The sequence below is a fragment of the Octopus bimaculoides genome, chromosome 1 (assembly GCF_046866305.1).
Source record: "Octopus bimaculoides isolate indiv1 chromosome 1, ASM4686630v1, whole genome shotgun sequence".
In the NCBI taxonomy this organism is placed as follows: Eukaryota; Metazoa; Mollusca; class Cephalopoda; order Octopoda; family Octopodidae; genus Octopus; species Octopus bimaculoides.
Genome location: NC_142928.1, coordinates 99,321,893 through 99,344,392, shown reverse-complemented (window position 1 = coordinate 99,344,392; position 22,500 = coordinate 99,321,893). Strand labels below are relative to the sequence as shown.

General features: G+C 39.5%; 1 protein-coding gene across 10 annotated transcripts in view; it reads left to right on the top strand.

The window, feature by feature from the left end:
- The window catches only part of LOC106876178 (DNA repair protein RAD50), a 91,660-nt gene that overhangs the window by 59,495 nt on the left and 9,665 nt on the right, over nucleotides 1-22,500 (top strand). For all 10 annotated transcript variants that reach the window (XM_014924609.3, XM_014924614.3, XM_089354567.1 and 7 more), the window contains 7 exons: nucleotides 993-1,194; nucleotides 3,919-3,948; nucleotides 6,432-6,512; nucleotides 7,292-7,353; nucleotides 9,451-9,598; nucleotides 15,722-15,895; nucleotides 18,577-18,702. In XM_014924609.3, the coding sequence (XP_014780095.2) occupies nucleotides 993-1,194; nucleotides 3,919-3,948; nucleotides 6,432-6,512; nucleotides 7,292-7,353; nucleotides 9,451-9,598; nucleotides 15,722-15,895; nucleotides 18,577-18,702 (823 nt within the window). The remainder of the gene's footprint in view (nucleotides 1-992; nucleotides 1,195-3,918; nucleotides 3,949-6,431; nucleotides 6,513-7,291; nucleotides 7,354-9,450; nucleotides 9,599-15,721; nucleotides 15,896-18,576; nucleotides 18,703-22,500) is intronic.

The window sequence follows — 22,500 nt, the reverse complement described above, 5'->3', positions numbered from 1 at the left end:
TAGCAAAACTAATGTCATTTTTAGATTTTAAAATTCTAAAATATTCTGGCTTTTATTCAAATATCCTTGACAACTATAGGCACAGGTGTGGCTCTGTGGTAAGAAGCTTACTTCCCAACCACACGGTTCTGGGTTCAATTCCACTGCATGGCACCTTTGCCAAGTGTCTTCTACTATAGCCTCGCACCAACCAAAGCCTTGTGAGAGAATTTGATAGATGGAAACCAAAATGAACCTGTCATATATATATATATATATATATATATATATATATATGGGAGAATGTACGAAAAAAAACAAGACGAGGACAGGTGGTGTAAACAACAAAAGGATGTATTAGTTTGACGCTTGGGAATACAGAAAGTCTTTAACGTTTCGAGCTACGCTCTTCAACAGAAAGAATACGGAGAAAACAAGGAGAAAAACACGGAGAAAAAAAATTGAATGGTGTTTGGTCAGCGATTATATAAATACACACACTCTGAGTGGTTGGCGTTAGGAAGAGCATCCAGCTGTAGAAACTCTGCCAAATCAGATTGGAGCCTGGTGTAGCCATCTGGTTTCACCAGTCCTCAGTCAAATCGTCCACCCATGCTAGCATGGAAAGCGGACGTTAAACAACGACACACGTGTGTGTGTGTAAAAAAATATATATATATATAAATACACACACGTGTGTGTGTGTGTGTCTATGCTTGCCTCCCACCATCACTTGACAACCAGTGTTAGTGAGTTTTTTTCCCTGTAACTTAGCAGTTTGGCAAAAGAGACTGATAGAATAAGTATCAAACTTTTTAAGAAAATAATCCTTGGCGGGGGTTGATTTGTTCAGTTAAAAGAGTCTTCAAGGCAGTGCCCCAGCATGGCCACAGTCTAATGACTTAAACAAGTAAAAGATTAAAAAGAAAAAAGAGATAAATGATAAACTAAACAAAAAATTTTTGTCAGAATGTATAAATAATATGTTGCACTTCACCTCTTTCTTTGGCCAGGCGTTCCACTAATCATGAACTTGAGCATCAACGACAAAAACTTAGCAATTATTCTGATAAAGTGAACGAGCTGCACAGTCGGGTTAATTCATTAAATTCAGAGAAACTGCAGATTGAAAAGAACCTTCAAGAGAAGATAAAGCTTGAGGAGAACAAGGCTGATTTACATAATCAAAACGTGACTCATAAGGCTTCTATAAAGGTAGATCATTTCACTGAACAGACCTGTGTGTGTGTGTGACAGAGATGAAGTGAGAGAAAGAAAAATAAAGGGAGGGAAATTACTCTGTTGCTTATCCAAGTTTTTCAGTTTTTTGTTGTGTCTGTGTGAGGCGATTGTTGTTGCTAGGCCTAACTCATAAAGCAACTACTGTCATGTGTGATATCCAAGCAACAGTGGAGAATGCACACCACTGGATTTGAGCAGGTATCTTCTATCATAGCTCCAAGCGAACCGATACCTTCTCAGTGAATTTGTTGAATATGAACTGAAAGAAACCCATTGTGTGTGTGTGTGTGTGTGTGAGTGTGCATATGTATGTTACCCTTTACCTTTTACCCTATGTGTGTTTATATTTGTGTTCTGTAAGTCATCACTACGTGGTTGTTATTACTATGGTTAACAAATTTTTCACTCACTTACTTTCAAAGACATGTGAAATATGAGGTCTATTACATGAAACAGAAATTAGCTTTAGTGATAAAAAGGCATTTACCTGTAAAACAGAGCCTCAGTGATATATATGAAGGGGTGCTGAAAAGTCCCTAGCTTTAAGGGTATCACAAAAGGCCTGGTTGGAGGCCCAACCTTCCAATCTCTTTTACAGGGCTTAGAAAAACTGAAGGATTACTGCAATAAATGTGTGAATCTGAGAAAAAAATAACTGATCCTCCTGTATTTTCTTTTACCCAAAGCCAGGAATTTTTCAGCACCCCCTTGTGTGTGTGTGTGTGTGTACACATACATACACAATGGGGTGCTGAAAAGTTCCTGGTTTTAAGGGTATCGCAAAACCTGGAGGCCAAACCTGAAGGACTGCTGCTATGAGTGCATGAATCTGAGAGAAGAATATGTTGAATAAAGTCATAATTAACTGATCTTCCTGTATTTCCTTTTGCCCATAACCAGGAACTTTTCAGCAACCCCTCATACACTTAACCCATGCTTGCATGGGAAACTAACCTAGAACATATATATATATATGTGGTTGGCGTTAGGAAGGGCATCCAGCTGTAGAAACTCTGCCAAATCAGATTGGAGCCTGGTGTAGTCATCTGGTTCACCAGTCCTCAGTCAAATCGTCCAACCCATGCTAGCATAGAAAGCGGACGTTAAACGATGATGATGTGTGTGTGGAAAGGTTCTGTTTGTTTGGTTACGTTTATGCTTCTCTGAAAATCAGTGAGTTACAAATGGTGATATTTTTGTTATTTCTCATGTTAGCCAATCATGTGCTGGCTTTGTGCGTTCGAAACAGGTAGAATGAAAGATCCTTTATTTGAAAAGGAAGCAAATTTGAGCAACAGGAATGCTATCTGGTTATAAAACAATATCGTTTCTCTTTTACTTGTTTCAGTCTTTGGACTGCAACCATACTGGGGCACCACCTGTAAGGGTTTAGTAGAACAAATTGACTCTAGTACTTATTTTTAAGCCTGGTTCTTATTCTATCAGTTTCTTTTCACTAAACTCCTAAATAATGGGGATGGAAACAAAGCAATACCAGTTATCAAGTGTTGATGAGGGACAAACACATACACACACACGATGAACTTTTTTCAGTTTCTGTCTACCAAATCCACTTGCAAGACTTGGGTGGCCCAGGGTTATAGTGAAAGTCACTTGCTCAAGGTGCTGTGCAGTGGGACTGAATTCAAGTCCACATAGTTAGGAAGCAAACTTCTTATTACATAATCATGCCTGAGCCTATTAGCCACACCTCAGTAATATATTAGTTTGTGGTCAGGATTCCTGCCTTTCACCCAGGCAACCCATGTTTGATACTTGGAATGGGAGGAAGTTGATTTGTTCAATTAACCCTTAAGTATTTAAAATGGCCATATCCAGCCCAAATATTTTTCCTGATTTATATTCAAACTAACCAGATCCAGTCTATCACACCTACCCTACAATGCAATTCTAAAAATACACAATCACATCACTGAAATCTCGAAGCTACAAGATAATGCATGATTAATTTAAAGCAGTCATCTTCATCATCGTTTAACGGCCACTCTCCATGCTAGCATAGGTTGGATGTTTTGACATGGAGCTGGCTAGCAGGGAGCTGTCCAGACTCCAAATGTCTGTTGTGACATGTTTTCTATGGCTGGATGCTCTTCCTAATGCCAGCTACTTAACAGAGTGTGCTGGGTGCCTCTACATTCCACTGGCATGAGTGCTTTTTAAGAGGCACTGCCACCTGAAAGGACAAGCCTGTATGTTTGGAAGACAGCGTTTTTACTTAGTTTGACAATTAGAGCTCGACACTTCTTTACGTAGCTGTCGTCATCCATACGCATCACATGACCAAACCAATGCAGTCTTCTCTCTTACACACACTTGATGCCTCTTACACCCAGTTTTCCTCTTAAATCATGTGAATAAATAAGCATTACACTTGAATGAGTAATCTGAATGCTAACGGGTTAAACATTTCGTGGTAGTGCCCCAGCATGGCCACAGTCCAATTACTGAAGCAAGTAAAAAAGATAAAGAAGAACCCATGCTAGTACAGATAAATGAATGAATGAATGCATATAAAATTTATTTGAATCTGTATCTTCATTGGCATAACTTGGATTTTAAGTTCCTTTTTTGGTTTGGTATGCATATGGATGTGAATAGGGTTGACAACGTGTGTGTGTGTGTGTGTTTGTAATGACATGTGGGCTGATTCTATATTTTTGTTTTTAAATCTTTCAGAAACTCAAAGAAGAATCGAAACCTCTACAGGTAAATGTTTTTATTGCTTTTTTTTTTTATATTGTATAGTCAAAGGAGGAAGGGCTATGCCACTTACCTCTTGGTAGAATGTCTGGGACTTGTATGTGAAAAGGAGGTTAAAAAGTCATGACTTATAGTTTATCCTTAGATTTGAGAGCTATCTAAATGCTTGTAATATAGTAGGCCTGGTTGAAGGCATCCAAGGTTCACATGACTGAGTGATAGATAAGTCTACCCACTCCTGTTAATACTCTTATTTCTCCATCTCCTGTCATATCCATTACCCTCTCACACTCTATAGTCTTCACTGTCATCATTATCACTCTCTCCCACCATTCCCAACTTCTCATCCCAAAATTTAGGATTGAACCTGGAACCATGTGGTTGAGAAGCAAACTTCTTACCACACAGCCATGCCCATGCCTATATACATATTCTTCCCATAAAGTCATCGCACCGACTACTTACTGAATCATTGTACATGCTCAGTAATTAAATATTTCACTTAGATAAACTAAGAATATACTACCTAGGTTCACTACCAATGAAATTATAATAAGTATTAGTGTGTACATTTGTACGAAGCCCTTTATTCAGACAATGTTCATTCTTTATATGTGTATAAAACACACATTCTGTGTTTGTAGATGCAGGCATGACTGTGTGGCTAATAAATTTGTTTCACTACCAAGTGATTTTGGATTCAATCCCACCTTGGCCAAAAAGTCCATGTAAAATGAAATGTTTTGCTCAAGATCACAATACACTGCCCAGTCCAAGAATTGAAACCACAATCTTGCAATCGTGAATGAAACACCTGAACCACTAGGCCATGCACTCTCATATATTTTATAGCCACACATCAACTTCTCCACGCTTTGGAGCAAACTATCACCAATCAACATGCACTGTGTTATTATATCAACCAGACTATTAGATATTGTTCCACACTGCTGGTCAGAAAGCACTTCCTTGCATTGTTATAGCCTTCAAATGGTACCAACCCACTGGCTAAGCAGGCAGGCCAACATTCTCCATGAACAGAATACCAGTCTGTCACAAGGCTACTCATTATGGTACCAGTGTAACAAGGGATGGCATTGGATCTGCTCCTTGTCAACACCTCTCTTTTGTCACTCTGTACTTCTAACTGCCTTCCCTTTGCCATGTGACTCTTAGTTGACATCTACTCTTACCATTACCTTACTATGATACACTTTTATTTGAGTCTAATTGAGCTACTCTTGTTGTTTTTCTGTTTAACTTTTTACCAGCAACCAGTGTGTAGTTATCACTGTCCTTTGCCCTCTCTTTCATCATCCCATTAGTCTGTTTCTCTTATCACACTGTGATTTCATGCTCTTTCCTCTTCATCATCTGAGTCATCACTTTTCTTCTAACCACACTCTCAGTCATGTTTGTTTTGAAAAGAACTGAGATTATATAGAGCAGTGGTTCCCAAAGTAGGTAGTACTGCCTCCCTGGATGGGGGGGGGGATCCAGAGGTGGGGGCATTGAAGAAAAGAGGGTCAATAATGGGGTGGCCAAAAGGGGACAGTGGATGTAAAAACAGCAACAAAATAATGGGTTGATTAGGTTAAGATTTATTTGTGAAATACAGCTAGTTTGAATTTGCTGCTGAAAGTGGTCTGTGTTTGTGGTAGGGAAGGGGTTAGGAATGTGACCCAGAGTGCCAAGGGGGCAGCAGCCAGAAAAGTTTGGGAACCACTGATGTAAAAGTGAGACAAAACAACCTCTCTAGTATTGGTGCCCTATAAAATGCAGCAAGTACACTATAAAGTGGGTGGCATTTGAATGACTTAACAACTTCTCTAGAGTTAGTGTCATGATAAAAGACACTAGTATACTCTAATATCATTGGTGTTGGGAAGGGCATCCAGCTGTAGAAACTATGCCAAAAGGGAAACATGAACAAAATGTGTTCTACCAGCTTAGGAAGGCAGTAACTCCAAATAAGAGCTGGTTTGAACTATGATGATTCATCTATTCCATGCCAGTATGATAACAAACATAAATGATGACAAGTGTTGTGGATGGTAGAATATAATCAACATCTTTATCATAATGAAACCAGTTTGAGTGTTATGCTTTAACCCTTAAGCATTTAAACCAGCCATATCCGGCCAAAATATTCTACCTGTTTTATCTTCAAACTGGTCATATCTAGCCTTTCACATCGACCCTACTGAGTCATTTTAAAAATAAACAGTCACATCATCAAAATCTCCAAGCTATGAAATAATGCACGATTAATTTAAAATGATGTTTGAAACAGTAATCTGAATACTAAAAGGGTTAAACAAGCTTAACTATGGAAGGAAATTGAAGACCTAAGTGAAAGAATAATAAAATGCAGAATTTCTATGGGCCTCACTAATAAGTGATAATTAAATACAAAATACTATATGCTTCCCTGAAATATGTTGACTTATGCCTAAGATATCAATATTAATTTTTTATTTTTACCAAAGGCTAGCATAGACAAGTTAGTTGATGAAAAGGATTCTGTAACCACACGCAAAGAAGACAAACTTGAGAAAAGAAGAAAGCAGGTAAGTCTTTAGAGACATGATTCTGGCAAATAATTTTTGAAACATTGAAATTTCACGCCATTGTTTATATCAAACAAAAACTAGTAAGAGTAAGTCATTCTTGTTGGACATTAGAAGTTGTGACTTGACCTGACTGTTTTGTTAAGGATTGGTGTTTTAGTTGAAGTGTGAAAGTTTGATCATGTTGTGTGATATACAGCAAGTCTGTTTCAGTATGTTTTATAGTGTTGTATGACTGTACGGTTATGTTCTGTTTACTTTACTGTGTTGGTTTTCTTCATTAGCAGTGGAAGTGGACTCTGTTAGCGTTGATAGTCTAGATTTCTCAGATTCTGAGGACACTTATAATATGGCATAATGCTTGGCAATATTTCATTGAAAAGAAAGGTGTCGAGCTGGCTGACTTGTTAGCATGCTGGGCAAAATGCTTAGCAGCATTTCATCCATCTTTACATTCCAAGTTCAAATTTCACTGAGGTTGATTTTGCCTTTCATCCTTTTGGAGTCGATGAAATAAGCACCAGTTGAGCACTGGGGTCAGTTTAATCAACTTGGTTCCTCCCGCAAAACTGCTGGCCTTCTGCCAAAATTTGATGCCAATATTTCTAAATAAATACTTCTAAAGAAAATTTTCAAAAAAATTAAATGTAGAAGTTTTGAAATAAAACAAAATTTAAAACAGTACAATTTACAATGATTTCAAAATTTTAGAATTTTTTTTGTTTTTGTCTATTTTGTAATTTATTTTTGCATATATTTTGTTTACTTGCTTCTTTTAGGCTGAAGAAATCCAACAGAAGGGTGTCCTTCAGTTAAAAAACTATATGTCAATTATTCTCAAGTAAGTTTACATTGTGGTCTGTTGTTTTTTTTCAGAAGCATCACTTTGTTGCCTGTTGACTTGTTATTACTTGAATGTCTTGTTTGTTCTACAGTCCAGGACTCTGTGTTGTGTGGCTCAGATGGACTTTTTCCATGAAAGTTAAACCAAAAGAGGTTTTCAAAAACTTTTAGAGTGCCTTGAAAAATCACTATATGTCTATGTACTTGTAAAGGTGTGTTGAAATGGTTCGTTTTCAACCAGATATTGGTAGTGAAACAATTTGAGATCTACACTATTTGGAAGGTATAGAAAATATTTGTCTTGAAAATGTCACATACATTTTTGTCACACATGTTGCACCAAGTAAAAGAAAACTGTGGCAACTGACATTTTTGCCTTGGAAACTCATAAGCATTTTTTGAACTTTCAAGGTCAATGTTAATAAATACCATGAGGCTTTTTATGCTGCTCTAGAGACATTGAAATAAATTCGCAGTTAATATTTGCAGGTGAAAAAAGGTATTTTGTGTGGTGTCATGTACATCAAACTTTTTAAATCCTCTTTAAAAAGCATTCAGTGTACATCATCATCATCATCGTTTAACGTCCGCTTTCCATGCTAGCATGGGTTGGATGATTTGACTGAGGACTGGTGAAACCAGATGGCTACACCAGGCTCCAATCTGATTTGGCAGAGTTTCTACAGCTGGATGCCCTTCCTAATGCCAACCACTCCGAGAGTGTAGTGGGTGCTTTTACGTGCCACCGGCACGAGGGCCAGTCTGGCGGTACTGGCAACGGCCACGCTTAATGTATATATTATATTATATAATAATAATTTCTATCATTGACAAAGTCCAAGAATTAGCCATATAATCAATAAAATTGACATCTGAATTCAAGGTATTATGAGATATAACTAAATACTGCAGGGAATTTTGTCTGTTGCTTAAACAGGACTTCCAATGGAATAATATTGAGTTAACTTTGTTGCAAGATCTAGCAATGTGCAGGGAGACATTATAGGCAGTTGATTTAAACCCAGTATATAGCTAACTGGTGCTTATTATGTTGACTACTAACTTTCATTGACGAACCCTAATCTAAATGAAAGAAAGGAGAGATGAAAGTAAATTACATTACCTGTAAAAATATTTTTTTTTTGCTCAATATTTGCTTGGGTAGTCAAATTTTTCTGTGAAAAATGAATTAAAACTATTCTTGTAAATGTTCAAGATTTTATGACATTCCGTCAGTAATGATGATAAGGGTTCCAGTTGATCCAGTGAATGGAATAACCTGCTTGTGAAATTAACATGCAAGTGCCTGAGTACTACACAGACACGTGCACCCATAATATAGTTCTCAGGGAGATTCAGTGTGACACAGAATGTGACAAAGCTGGCCCTTTGAAATACAGATACCATTCATTTTTGCCAGCTGAGTGGCCTGGAGCAGTGTGAAATAAAGTGTCTTGCTCAAGGGCACAATGCTTTGCCAGGAATTGAACTCATGATGGGCTTTTGCTGTTCAAGATTTACAGCTTAGCTATTTCATAATTTGTATTTCTAATTGTTACATACGTCACACTAGAAAGGCATACATCAGCTCTAATCCAGTGACACTATGATCAATATCTGTTCATCTGCGATCATCCTCAGTTTGCTTTATAATCAGTGTATTTAATATGTGTGTGTTTGATGCGGCAGAAGAAGAAGCTGATTGACAAATTGGACTGTAACCACCTTATTCATAACAGAAATAGGTTGGTGGTTATAACAAGCCGATTTTATAGTGTCTTGTTCAGTACTTTACTTCTTTAGGTTCAAGTTAGCCAATGAGAAATGTAAAACAGCGTCACAGATCATTATCATCCCAGTTAATAACTAAATAATAACTAAACTGTGGTGCAGAACCTTGATCAAGAGGTAATTTCTTAGCAAACCAATTCTGATGCATGCTTTTAGCTCCTAGTTGAAAAAATTTGTTCTGCTATTGTCATTAGCAAACCCATTAATTCCACTCATAGGTTCACTTTTCTTGTACAATACTCTCTTGCTTAGTTTAGAAATCAATCCCTAAACATCTTTTATTTTGTTATTTGTTTGTATTTAGTTATGAGAAATCCGGTAAGGCTGCACTTCTGGAAGAGAAGCAGGAGAGATGTAAGTGTCTGAATGACAAAGTTGAGCTGATCACCAATAAAAGAAACCAATTACAAAACAATGTGTCTAAAATTAGGAAAGAGTTGTCAAAAGAGAAGGTAGTTATTTTGGAAATTTTTTACTAATTTTTATCTTTTATTTTTTACTTGTTTCAGTCATTAAACTGCCACCATGCTGGGGCACTGCCTTGAAGGGTTTGAGTCGAATAAATCAATCCCAGGACTTATCTTTTTTAAGCCTGGTACTTATTCTTTTGGTCTCTTTTACTGAACTTCTAGGTTATGGGGACATAAACTCACCAACATTTGTTGTCAAGTAGTGGTCGGGTGGGGAGACAAACACAGAAACTAAGACACTGCAGCCATGCTGGGGCACTACCTTGAAGGGTTTTAGTTGAGCAAATCTATCTCAGGACTTATCTTTTTTAAGTCTGGTACTTATTCTCTTACAGGGATGTAAGCTCACCAATATTTGTTGTCAAGCAGTGGGGGTGTGGAGAGACAAACACAGAAACAGACAGACACACACACACACACACACACACACAGATATATACTTATACATACATATATAAATATATATATCTCCCCCTCCCTCTCCCTCCCTATTGTATTCTCTCTCTCTCTCTCTCTGAATCACCACTTCTTCCACCATTTCCTCTTCGACTCGCGCGCGAATCCCAAACATATAACCAGCTCGCTTTCCCACTCCACCACCATTTCGTACTGGAATCTCTATGCTAATAGAACCCACGACGAAGCTCCATTAGCCAGCGGTACGCCCGCCCTCCCACCTCCTCCACCAGTACCGGAAGTCTTTTTAGATCATCTTCCGCGAACACTGCTTGTGACCTTATACCCCCCCTCTTATCGACCTTATAGCGCATAAAGATTGGGTAGTATATGAAGGTTGTAGGTATTGTTTTTGTCTATGAACTCTGCCAAATGCAAGCTTTCTTTTCAGGTTCACGACACTGCTTACCCCCATCCCAGGGTCACACGGGCCCACTCCTCTGACATCCACTCCTCTGACACCCACTCCTCCCACACTGTCAGGATTGGCACTCTCAACGTCGGCATGCTGAAAGGTAGGTCTGGTGAGATTGTTGAGATGCTTGAACGGCGACGCGTAGATCTGTGCTGCATCCAAGAAGTAAGATGGAGAGGAGGTTCTGCGAGGTTCCTCACAGGCAAAGAACACAGGTACAAGTTTTTCTGGGCAGGGAACACTGACGGAGTCGGGGGCGTAGGAATACTCCTAGCAGAGAAATGGGTTGATAAGGTAATCGAGGTAGTTAGAGTATGTGACAGAGTACTTAAGATTAGACTAGTGCTTCATCATAGGCTAGCTACTGTCATCTCAGCCTATGCCCCTCAACCGGGGCTCCCGGATGGGCTGAAAGACCAATTCTATGACACCCTCTTGCAAACTACCTCATCGACAAGAGACAGAGACCTTCTCTTTGTGGCTGGTGACTTCAATGGTCATGTCGGACGTCGTGCTGGAGGCTTCCATGGCATACATGGAGGCTATGGCTTCGGTTCCCGCAACGAGGAGGGAACCAGACTGCTGGAGTTCTGTGATGCAACCGATCTTATGGTTTGCAATACCAACTTCAGGAAACCTGCCTGTCACCTAGTCACCTACCAATCCGGCAGACACTCTAGCCAAATCGACTACATCCTCGCCAGAACTAGAGAAAGAGGGAGGCTTATAAATGCCAAAACCCTCCCTGGCGAAGAATGTACACCCCAACACAGATTAGTAGTTAGCGACTTCGAGATCAAGGCAATATGGGTGCCCAGAAGTAGACCGGCCTGGGGGAGAAGGGTATGGAAACTTAAAGACCCTGCAAATGGACAGAGATTTAGAGACAAGTTACTTGAAGCATTTGACGAAATAGAGAGGGATATAGCATCATACAACGTGGAAGACAATTGGAGATTTCTGCGGGACAACCTGTTGAGAGCCACAGACCAGATCTGTGGCTGGTGTAAAGTCCCCTCTCAACCCAGAGTAACGTGGTGGTGGAACAAGGATGTAGACAGGGCTATTAGACAAAAGAAACAGGCTTGGAAGGACTGGAAGAACGGTGGTAGCAGGGAATTGTACCAATCTGCCAGAAGGGAGGCTAGGCGACAGGTTTATTTAGCCAGAGGGGAAGCAGATAAGAAAAGATTTGCCAATGTTCTGCGCCGTGAGGACCAAAGACTCGAGGTATTTCGTGTTGCAAGACAGTGTAGGAGAGAGAATAGTGATGTTGTAGGAGAGAAATGTGTTTGCATGGATGATGGTACGCTTGCACTAAATGAGGCTGCAAAGAAAGAGGTCTGGAGATGCCACTACGATAGATTGCTTAATAAAGAGAATGAATGGGAGAAATAGAGCCTGCCGTATGTCGACCTAACAGAGGGACCAGCTATCTGAGTTGACAGTACCAGGGTAGATAAAGCAATTAAGAGTATGAAGACAGGGAAAGCCCCCGGCCCATCAGGAATCACTGCAGAGATGCTCAAAATATCTGGCAGTGTTGGCTACAGCCTAGTCACCCGTATTACGAACCAGGTGATACACGAAGGAGTCATACCCAATGACTGGTGTAGCAGCACCATAGTAAACTGCTACAAAGGTAAAGGTGACGCTTTAGACACTAATAATTACAGAGGCATCAAGCTGTTAGATCAGGTTATGAAAGTTATGGAGAGGGTCATAGCCCAACTAATTAGGGAGCAAATCAATTTAGATGAGATGCAGTTTGGGTTTGTGCCAGGTAAAAGCACCACTGATGCCATATTTCTAGTGAGACAGCTGCAGGAGAAATATCTAGCCAAGGATAAACCTCTGTACCTGGCCTTCGTTGACATGGAGAAAGCCTTTGACAGGGTCCCCCGATCCCTTATCTGGTGGTCAATGAGGAAACTTGGGATAGAAGAATGGTTAGTGAGAGCTGTGCGAGCCATGTACAGAGATGCTGTCAGTAAGGAGAAGGTTGGAAATGAGTACAGTAATGAATTCCGGGTAGACGTAGGAGTCCACCAAGGTTCCGTCCTCAGCCCCCTCCTATTTATCATAGTCCTCCAGGCGATCACAGAGGAATTCAAGACTGTAAACAAACAGGAAACAACTTCTATCTCATTCCAGGGAGAAAAACTAGAGGTAGTTGATAGCTTCCGCTATCTGGGTGACCAAGTTAGTAGTGGGGGTGGGTGCGCTGAAAGTGTAACTGCTAGAATAAGAATAGCCTGGGCCAAGTTTAGGGAGCTCTTACCTCTGCTGGCGACAAAGGGACTCTCACTCAGGGTAAAATGCAGACTGTATGACGCATGTGTACGAACAGCCATGCTACATGGCAGTGAAACATGAGCTGTGACTGCTGAGGACATGCGTAGGCTCGCAAGGAATGAGGCCAGTATGCTCCGCTGGACGTGTAATGTAAATGTGCATACCCGTCAGAGTGTAAGTATCTTGAGAGAAAAGCTGAACATAAGAAGCGTCAGTAGTGGTGTGCAAGAGAGATGATTACGCTGGTTTGGACATGTGGTGAGAATGAATGAGGATAGCTGCGTGAAAAAGTGCCACTCCCTAACAGTTGAGGGAACCCGTGGAAGAGGTAGGCCCAGGAAGACCTGGGCTGAGGTGGTGAGGCAAGACCTTCAAACATTGGGCCTCACCTAGGCGATGACTACTGACCGAGACCTTTGGAAATGTGCTGTGCGTGAGAAGACCCGGCAAGCCAAGTAAGATCGTTGCCAGTGCCCCTGGACTGGTTCTTGTGTGGGTGGCACATGAGATGCACCATTTTGAGCATGGCCGTTGCCAGTACCACTTGACTGGCTCCCGTAGGATTTTCGAGCGAGATCGTTGCCAGTGCCCCTGGACTGGCTTGTGCGGGTGGTACATAAAAGACACCAGTTCGAGCGTGGCCGTTTTCGTGCGGGTGACACGTAAAAGCACCCACTACACTCTCTGAGTGGTTGGCGTTAGGAAGGGCATCCAGCTGTAGAAACTCTACCAAATTAGACTGGAGCCTGCTGTTGCCATCCGGTTTCACCAGTCCTCAGTCAAATCGTCCAACCCATGCTAGCATGGAAAGCGGACGTTAAACGATGATGATGATGATGATGATGATGATTCATAGGGCTTTGGTCAGCCTGAAGATATAGTAGAAGACACTTGCCCAAGGTTCCACGCAGTGGACTAAACCTGGAACCATGTGATTGGGAAGCAAGCTTCTTACCACATGGCCACACCTTGTACTTATGAGTTGTGTTTGTTGTTGTTATTTAGGTTTTACTCAGCTCTGATTAAGCAAAGATTCCAGGTATAATCATCCTGTCCCTTTGTGAGTCATGAACTACATTGTTCAATGTAGTGTTTTATATTTAAGACGGCAAGGTGGGATTTGGGGCAAATTTGGCTGCTGTTTTTAGCAGGTTGAATGATTGTGCATGTGTCCCCACTGCAGCTAATGAACCCTGTTTGCATATACATAGCGACATTGTGAGATTTGATGATTGACTTACCTGCGCACGCACACACACACACACACACACACATATATTTTTCCACTTCCTGCACATCTGTTAATTAAGTGGTTAGTGACTGGAAGATCATCAAATTCTAAAATTATTTACCCCAGCAATGTGCATGCGGTGAAACTTATGAAAGCCATCATGCTATACTGCCATGGGAAAGTTGAAATAAGACAGTTATGTGTGGTGTTGATGGAAGACAAAATGCTGGCTGCTGATATTGATCAGTTCCCATAGCAAAAGAAGAGGCATCTAAGTCAGGTTGCTTCTTGCCTTACAGAAGAAATAACACTGGATTGAAGCAAATTGCAATATGCTGTACTTCAAATCTATCCAGCTGATGCTAGAATGGGAAAACAGCTTTAGAAAATCATGATAGTGCATTGCTGTTGGGGAAGAAAAACTTGGAAATAATAATAATGGTTTCAAATTTTGTCACAAGTGCAGCAATTTGGCGGGAGGGGACGAGTTGATTACATCGACCCTCAGTGTTTCACTGGTATTTATTTCAATGACCCTGAAATGATGAAAGGCAAAGTCGGCCTCAGCAGAATTTGAACTCAAAATGTAAAAAGGAGTGAAATGACGCAAAGCATTTTGCCTGGTGTGCTAATGATTCTGCCAGCTTGTTGCAACGGTGGCGGCGATCCTGCTCCTCCTCCTCCTTTCTACTATAAGCACAAGGCCTGAAATTTTGGAGGAATGGATAAGTCGATGGAATAATAATATCTTCTTCATCCTCCTCCTCCTCCTCCTCCTCCATGCTTGCATGGATCAGATGGGATTCATTGAGGCAGATGCCCTTCTCATTATTAATCTTCTCTTTTTGACATGTAAAGTAATATTTTTCCATGACCATACCATAAATGTTTTTTATAAAAAAACATGGAAATGAAGGCCACAGTCTATGCTCATTTACAGCTATCATGTAATATCAAGACAAGGAGACATTATCTCACATGCACACATAGATGTACAGTCACCCTGCCATGTACACACTCACACACATATACAACTATATATGTGTGCATTTGTAGGTGTATGCAGCATGGCTTCTTTCAGTTTCTGTCTATCAAATCCATTCACAAGGCTTTGGTTGGTTCGGGGCTATATTCTTTTATTCTTTTACTTGTTTCAGTCATTTGACTGCAGCCATGCTGGAGCACTACCTTAAAGGGTTTTTAGTCAAAGAAATCAACCCCAAGACTTATTCTTTGTAAGCCTAGTAATTGTTCTATTGGTTCCTTTTGCTGAACCACTAAGTTATGGAAACATAAACACACCAACATTGGTTGTCAAGCGATGGCAGAGGAGCAAACACAGACACAAAGACACACACACACACACACACACACATATAACAGGCATCTTTCAGTTCTTTGAGGTTCTACCTACCAAATCCACTCACAGGGCTTTGGTCGGCCCAAGGCTATAGTAGAAGACACTTGTCCAAGGTGCCATGCTGTAGGACTGAACCTGGAGCCATGTGATTAGGAAGCAAGCTTCTTATCACACAGCCATGCTTGTGCTTATAATTTTGTTGCATGTTTGCAAGAGTAACCCTTATTTTTATATTATAATTTGCTACAGACTTCTTATGATTTTTATTTTTAAAACTTGCTGCTTGTGAACATTTCAACTGTTTCTTTTTTTTTTTTTTTTTTTTTTTTTTCTTTCGGTTTGCATCAGGTGAGGAAGCGGGAACTTGATGATACTCTTCTGTTACGTGAGAAAGAGAAAGACATTGAGGAATTGCAAAAGAAAGTAGAAAATCTTAAGAAGAAACTCGGTGATTATGGTGACAGCAGTTTGGCTGAACAGCTTCGCTCATTGAAGAAGAAACAGGAAAAACTTGACAGGGAGGTTAGTTGATGGCTTCTTTTAGTTGTATGTTGTGATGTGTTGGTTGTGGAGTTACTTTGGTTATAATGCACTGTGTTTGTTGTAATATGCTGCTTTGGATATTTAATAGCTTTTGATATAGAACTGTGTTGAATGTGGTACCGTATTAGGCATTCAATATAGTACTATATTGAATATATAATCTTGTATTAGGTATTCAATATAATACTATATGGAATGTAATATTGCATTAGACAAAGGCAATGTGCTGGCAGAATTGTTAACATGCTGGGCAAAATGCTTAGCGTCACTTTGTCCATCTTTATGTTCTGAGTTCAAATTCTGCTGTGGTTGACTTTTCCTTTCATTCTTTCAAGGTCAATAAAATAAGAACCAGTTGAATATTGGAGTTAATGTAATTGATTTATACCCACCCTGAAATTGCTGGCGTTGTACCGAAATTTGAAACCAATGTTGCATCAAACATTCATTATAATACTATATTGAATGTAATATTGTATGAGACAAGGGCAGCGAGCTGGCAGAATCGTTAGCACGCTGGGCAAAATGTTTAGCGGTATTTCATCTGCCATTACGTTCTGAGTTCAAATTCCGCCGAAGTCGACTTTGTCTTTCATCCTTTCACGGTCGATTTTTAAATAAGTACCAGTTATGCACTGGGGTCAATGTAATCGACTTAATCCCTTTGTCTGTCCTTGTTTGTCCCCTCTATATTTAGCCCCCTGTGGGCAATAAAGAAATATATATTGTATGAGACATTTGATAAAGTACTATGTTGAATGTAATATTATATTAGGCAGTGAATTGGCAGATTTATTAGAGCATTTGATTGAATGTGTTGTGGTATTAGTTCTGACTTGCTGTACTCTCTGAGTTCAAATGCTGCCAGGTTCAACTTTGCCTGTCATCCTTTCGAGCTTGATAATAAAGTAGGCTCAGGAGTGGCTATGTGGTAAGAAGCTTGCTTCCCAACCACACAGTTCCAGGTTCAGTCCCACTGCATGGCACTTTGGGTAAGTGTCTTCTACTGTAGCCTCGAGCCAACCAGATCCTTGTGAGTAGATTTGGTAGACGGAAACTGAAAAAAGCATGTCATATATATATATATATATATATATATATATATATATATATATATATGTGTGTGTGTGTATTTGTGTGTCTGTCTTTGTCTTCCTCCCCCCATCGCTTGACACTGATGTTAGTGTGTTTACATCCCCATAACTTAGCAGTTCAGCCAGAGACTGATAGAATAAGTACTAGGCTTACAAAGAATAAGTCCTGGGGTTGATTTGCTCGACTGAAGGCCGTGCTCCAGCATAGCCACAGTCAAGTGACCGAAACAAGTAAAAGAATAAAAGAAATACCTATCCTGAGTGGTGGATTGTTATAACTATAAGAATATCAGATCAGATACCTTGTGGTATTTGTTCCGGTTCTATACCTTTAGGGTCAAATTCTACCCAAGTGCCTAAAAAGCTCTTGCCATCTCACAGGCCTAGTGTGGCAAGTAGAGCAAATACTCAAAATAATGGCTGGCACCAAACAAATAGTGCTAAATGGGATCAAGAGAATAGGTTTCTCCAGATGGAGAGATATGTACTTTTGTGAATGAACGAATTGTTTTAATATGAAGTTTAATATGGGGCTACTGCATATGATATATGTTATATAGAGTATTACAACAATATTGATACACTATTTATTGTGAGAGAGTGTTTTTCTGCTCTAGCATTGGCTATGATTCTTTGTTAGTTGTAGAACTTTGGTTTCCTTCATATATGATCTAGAATAATAACACTGCATAACACAATGTTTGTATTTGCTTAGCAACTGTTATTTCCTATTTGCTTACTCTCAGAACGTATTAAAAATGGTTAATATTTGCTTCAGACTTTGCTTTTGTTACATGTACTCAAACCCTAAAGAATCCTTCTCAACACATGGCTATGATGATCCCCATTACTCTTGCTCGTGATAAGAGATGTACATATTGTCAGCCACTAAAGGACATGCTCAAGTGGTCAAGGCAGTATTTCTCAACCTTTTTACCTTTGCGTAACCCTTAAAATAAATGACATGTCTCAAGGAATCCCTGCACAAAAAAAATGATAATACCATATCTTTCTCATTTTTTTCATCATAGTTCATGTGGTAAATATCATATATATATATATATATATATATATATACACATATCCCCAATGGTTGTTATATGTTTTTGATAACGTAATAGGTTAGACAAGATGATGTCTATATTACAATACCAATAATATGTTGTGCTTGTATAGTAATATTATGATCATGAAATTAGCATTAGCTTATCTCACTCTTTCTCGTGGAACCCCAGGGTTCCAGGGGACCCCGGTTGAGAAACACTGGGTTAAGGTAAAGCAAATGACAAGCAAATCTGTGGTATTGAGCTGAATATTGCTATAACAATATTTCTGCTTCAGCAACTCGACACTGAATCTGTCTGAAATGTAATGGAAAATAGGTCAGTTTCAAAACATTGAGGTCCAGGTCACATAAACAAAGTGTGAAGAGAATAGTAGTGATTTCCTTTGATTTCTAGATAGAAGCAAATAGGAAATAACACTTACTGACCGAAGACAAAAAAAAAATACAAATTTTGTTACCCAGTGTAATCACATCATACTTTCTCTTTGTTTTGTCTATAGAAAGACATTGCTGTAGGACGACAAGATGGCTTTCAAGCACAAATTTTTTCAATCAATGAAGAACTTCAGTCTGACATGTACAAAAATGCTTTTCAAAGATATCAGCACACATTAATTGGCTTACGGGTAAGTTGCTTCTCTCTTTGTATGTCTTATGTTTTACAATCATATTAGTTTTTATGTGAGGCTGCATGGCCTAGTGGTTAGAGCGTTGCACTCATGATTTCAAGGTCATGGTCTTGACTCCCAGACTGGCTGGATATTGTGTTCTTGAGCAAAACACTCCATTTCATGTTACTTCAGTCCACTCAGCTGCAAACGAGTAACCTTGTGACAGACCAGTATTCTGTTCATGGAGAATGTTGGCCTGCCTGCTTAGCCAGTGGGTTGAAATCATTTGAAGGCTACAACAATGCAAGGAAGTACATTCTTACCAGCAGTGTGGAACAATATCTAATAGTCTGGTTGATATAATAACACAGTGCATGTTGATTGGTGATAGTTTGCTCCAAAGCTTGGAGAAGTTGATATGTGGCTATAAAATATGAGAGTGCATGGCCTAGTGGTTCAGGTGTTTCATTCATGATTGCAAGATTGTGGTTTCAATTCTTGGACTGGGCAGCGTATTGTGCTCTTGAGCAAAACGTTTCATTTTACATGGACTTTTTGGTCCTCCAAAGTCATCTTGCTGTATAAGTCAACCTACTTTTGTTGACTGTAAATTTTTGCCTAAAAAGTTTGACTTATATGCTGGAAGATATGGTGACTGATGATCTCACCAGCCACAGAGGGCCTGCAGAAGCTATATCTGTATCTGTCTGTCTGTCCATTTATTTGTTTTTACTTCCATTATCCCATGCAAGCATGGGTTAGCTGAAATTATTGAAGAGTTCTTTTTACTACCAGATGCCCATTCTGTTGCTAACCCATACCTGTTTTTCAAGTAAGAGATATTCTTATTCCACACTTCTTCGAAAATGCAAGGAAATGACACCATATCACCTCCTGTAGCTTGGAATTTTGGAGAATTTTGCAAGATTGTGGTTTCAATTCTTGGGCTGGGCAATGTATTGTGCTCTTGAGCAAAACATTTCATTTCGCATTGCTCTGCAATTACTTTGATATCTGACTTGTGGCACACCATGCACCAGTGCAGGCAATATCAATTTCCAGAAGAGAGTGAGCTAATGTGCAGCACAAACATTTGAAACATTTGATCACTATAAACAAATCATCTGTGCAGGTTGTTCAGCAAGAAAGTGTAGGATTCTCATCTGTTGTCTATGACAAGAGAATCTGTCATTGATATAGTTTGTCCTTTTTTTTTTTTTTTTGTCAACTTATTCCATGCTAGTATGGGTTGTATAAAACTTCCTGATGCTAGCATGGGTTCTGCAAGACTTCCTGATGCCAACCTTTGTTTCTAATAGTTTTGTCTCATTGAAGTGCCGAGTTGGGGAACATAAACAAACATCACTGCTGTTCAACCAGTAACCATGCAAAGACATTTTTCAACACTGTACTTCAAGTAACGATCCTGTACAAAGCTCAGGTGAAACCCTGCAATTGAACACTGCTCCCACAATTGGATCAGTGTTGCTACACATACAAACATGTGTTTTCTACACATACAAACATTTTAATGCCCATTCCCTGTAGGCCAGCTGATTGCTGTGAAGGTGCCAACTCTTTAGTTTTGGCCTGCTAACATGCTGTATGCTTTCTCTACATTATCATTCCTTATTATTGTAGCCTCTGCTCTTTGGAACTGACCAGTCTTGTACCACTTTCACTAAGGCCCACCCAGCTCACTCATCTCTCCCTCCGTTGTCATTTATGTTTTCTCTCTCCAATCCTTCATCTTCTGAACATCAGTGCTCTGGAATTCTTCCTTTACCATATTTTTCTGGTATCTGTCAATTTTCGGTTGTTCAAAAGAATCATTACTGTATTTTTCGGTATACAAACTGATGTAGTACATAGTGTAAACATTCAAGCATTGTCACTGCCTTTCCAAATCCTGCTGCATTTCAAAGGGACTTTTTGATCTTCCAAAGTTGTTTCGCTGTATAAGTCAACCTACTTTTGTTGACTGTAAATTTTTGCCTAAAAAGTTTGAGTGTATGCTGGAAAATATGGTGACTGCTGATCTCACCAGCCACAGAGGGAATGCAGAAGCCATATCTATATCTGGTTGTCTGTCCATTCATTTGTTTTTACTTCCATTATCCCATGCAAGCATGGGTTAGCTGAAATTATTGAAGAATTCTTTTTACTGACTGATGCCCATTCTGTTGCTACCCCTTACCTGTTTTTCGAGTAAGAGATATTCTTATTCCACACATCTTCGAAAATGCAAGGAAATGACACCATATCACCTCCTGTAGCTCCAAAAGGAGAAGTACAAATACAAACAACCATGGAGAGCCCCCCCCCAACCCACCCACACAAATTGGGGTTTTGTACAGTTTCAATCAGCCAAGCTCACAAGCAAGGCATTGGCCAGCCTGGGGTGAAAATAAAAGAAACTTGCCCAAGGTGGGGTTGAATCCAAAATCACTTGGTAGTGAAACAAATTTGTTAGCCACACAGTCATGCCTGCATCTACACACACACACACACACACACACACACACACACACACACACACACACACACACACACACACACACACACACACACACACACACACACACACACACACACACACACACACACACACACACACACAGTGTGTTTTATACACATATAAGGAATGAACATTGCCTGAATAAAGGGCTTCGTACAAATGTACACACTAATACTTATTATAATTTCATTGGTAGTGAACCTAGGTAGTATATTCTTAATGACTGAAACAAGTGAAAGATAACAATAACAAACAAAAAGTCATGGTTTTTAGATGCATCACTTTATGTTTGTCAATCAAATCTCACTGTGATCAAACTTTTTTTGCCCTCCCAGGGGCAATAAGTACCACTGAAGTATGCTGTGTGTCAAAATTAGAAACCATGTTCGTTATTATTGTTAGGGTGATGAGCTGATAGAGTCATTAACATACTGGAAAAATGCTTAAGAACCTTCCCAATCACATGGTTCAGGGTTCAGTTCTACTGCATGGCACCTTGGGCAAGTGTCTTGTACTGTAGCCTTGTGAGTGGATTTGGTAGACGAAAACTGAAAGTAGCTTGTCATATATACATGCATATATATCTATATTGTTTGTTTGTATTTGGCCCCCACTGCTTGACAACTGGCTGTGGTGTGTTTACATCCCAGTAACTTAGCATTCCGGCAAAGGAGACCGATAGAATAAGTGCCAGGCTTTAAAAAATGACTATTAGTACTGGGGTCGATATATTTAACTAACAATTCTTCAAACAGTACTCCAGCAAGGCCACAGTCTAATGACTGAAACAAGTTTAAGAAAAAAAAAACAGAAACAGGACGTTTGTTTTGGAATTACTTTCTGAGATCAAATGCCACCAAGGTTGACTTTGCCTCTCAACATTTGGGGGTCAACAAAACAAGTATTACTCAAGTACTGGGGTTGATGTAATCCTCCAACACAAAATTGCTGGCCTTGTGCCAAAATTAGAAAGTTTAATTTTTAACTTCGTTGTTTTATTTAAAGTGCTTTATCTATAGATATTCAAATAGGCAATTTTCTGAAATTTCAAACTTGCTACTTTTTTGTTTTATTGTTAATTTTATAGTTTTTTTTTTTTTTTCAGACTTTTGTTTAGTCTGATTGTGTAGACAGACCTACGATCAATGTCTTTCAACTATGGCCATCGTGTCTTTTATTTTCAGACACACTAGATTGAAAATAAAAATATCCAGTATATCTTGCCTCCTTTGTTTTACTAGTTTAAGATTGTAGGCTGTTACTTGAAGGAGACTTAACTGTTATCTCTTGCATGT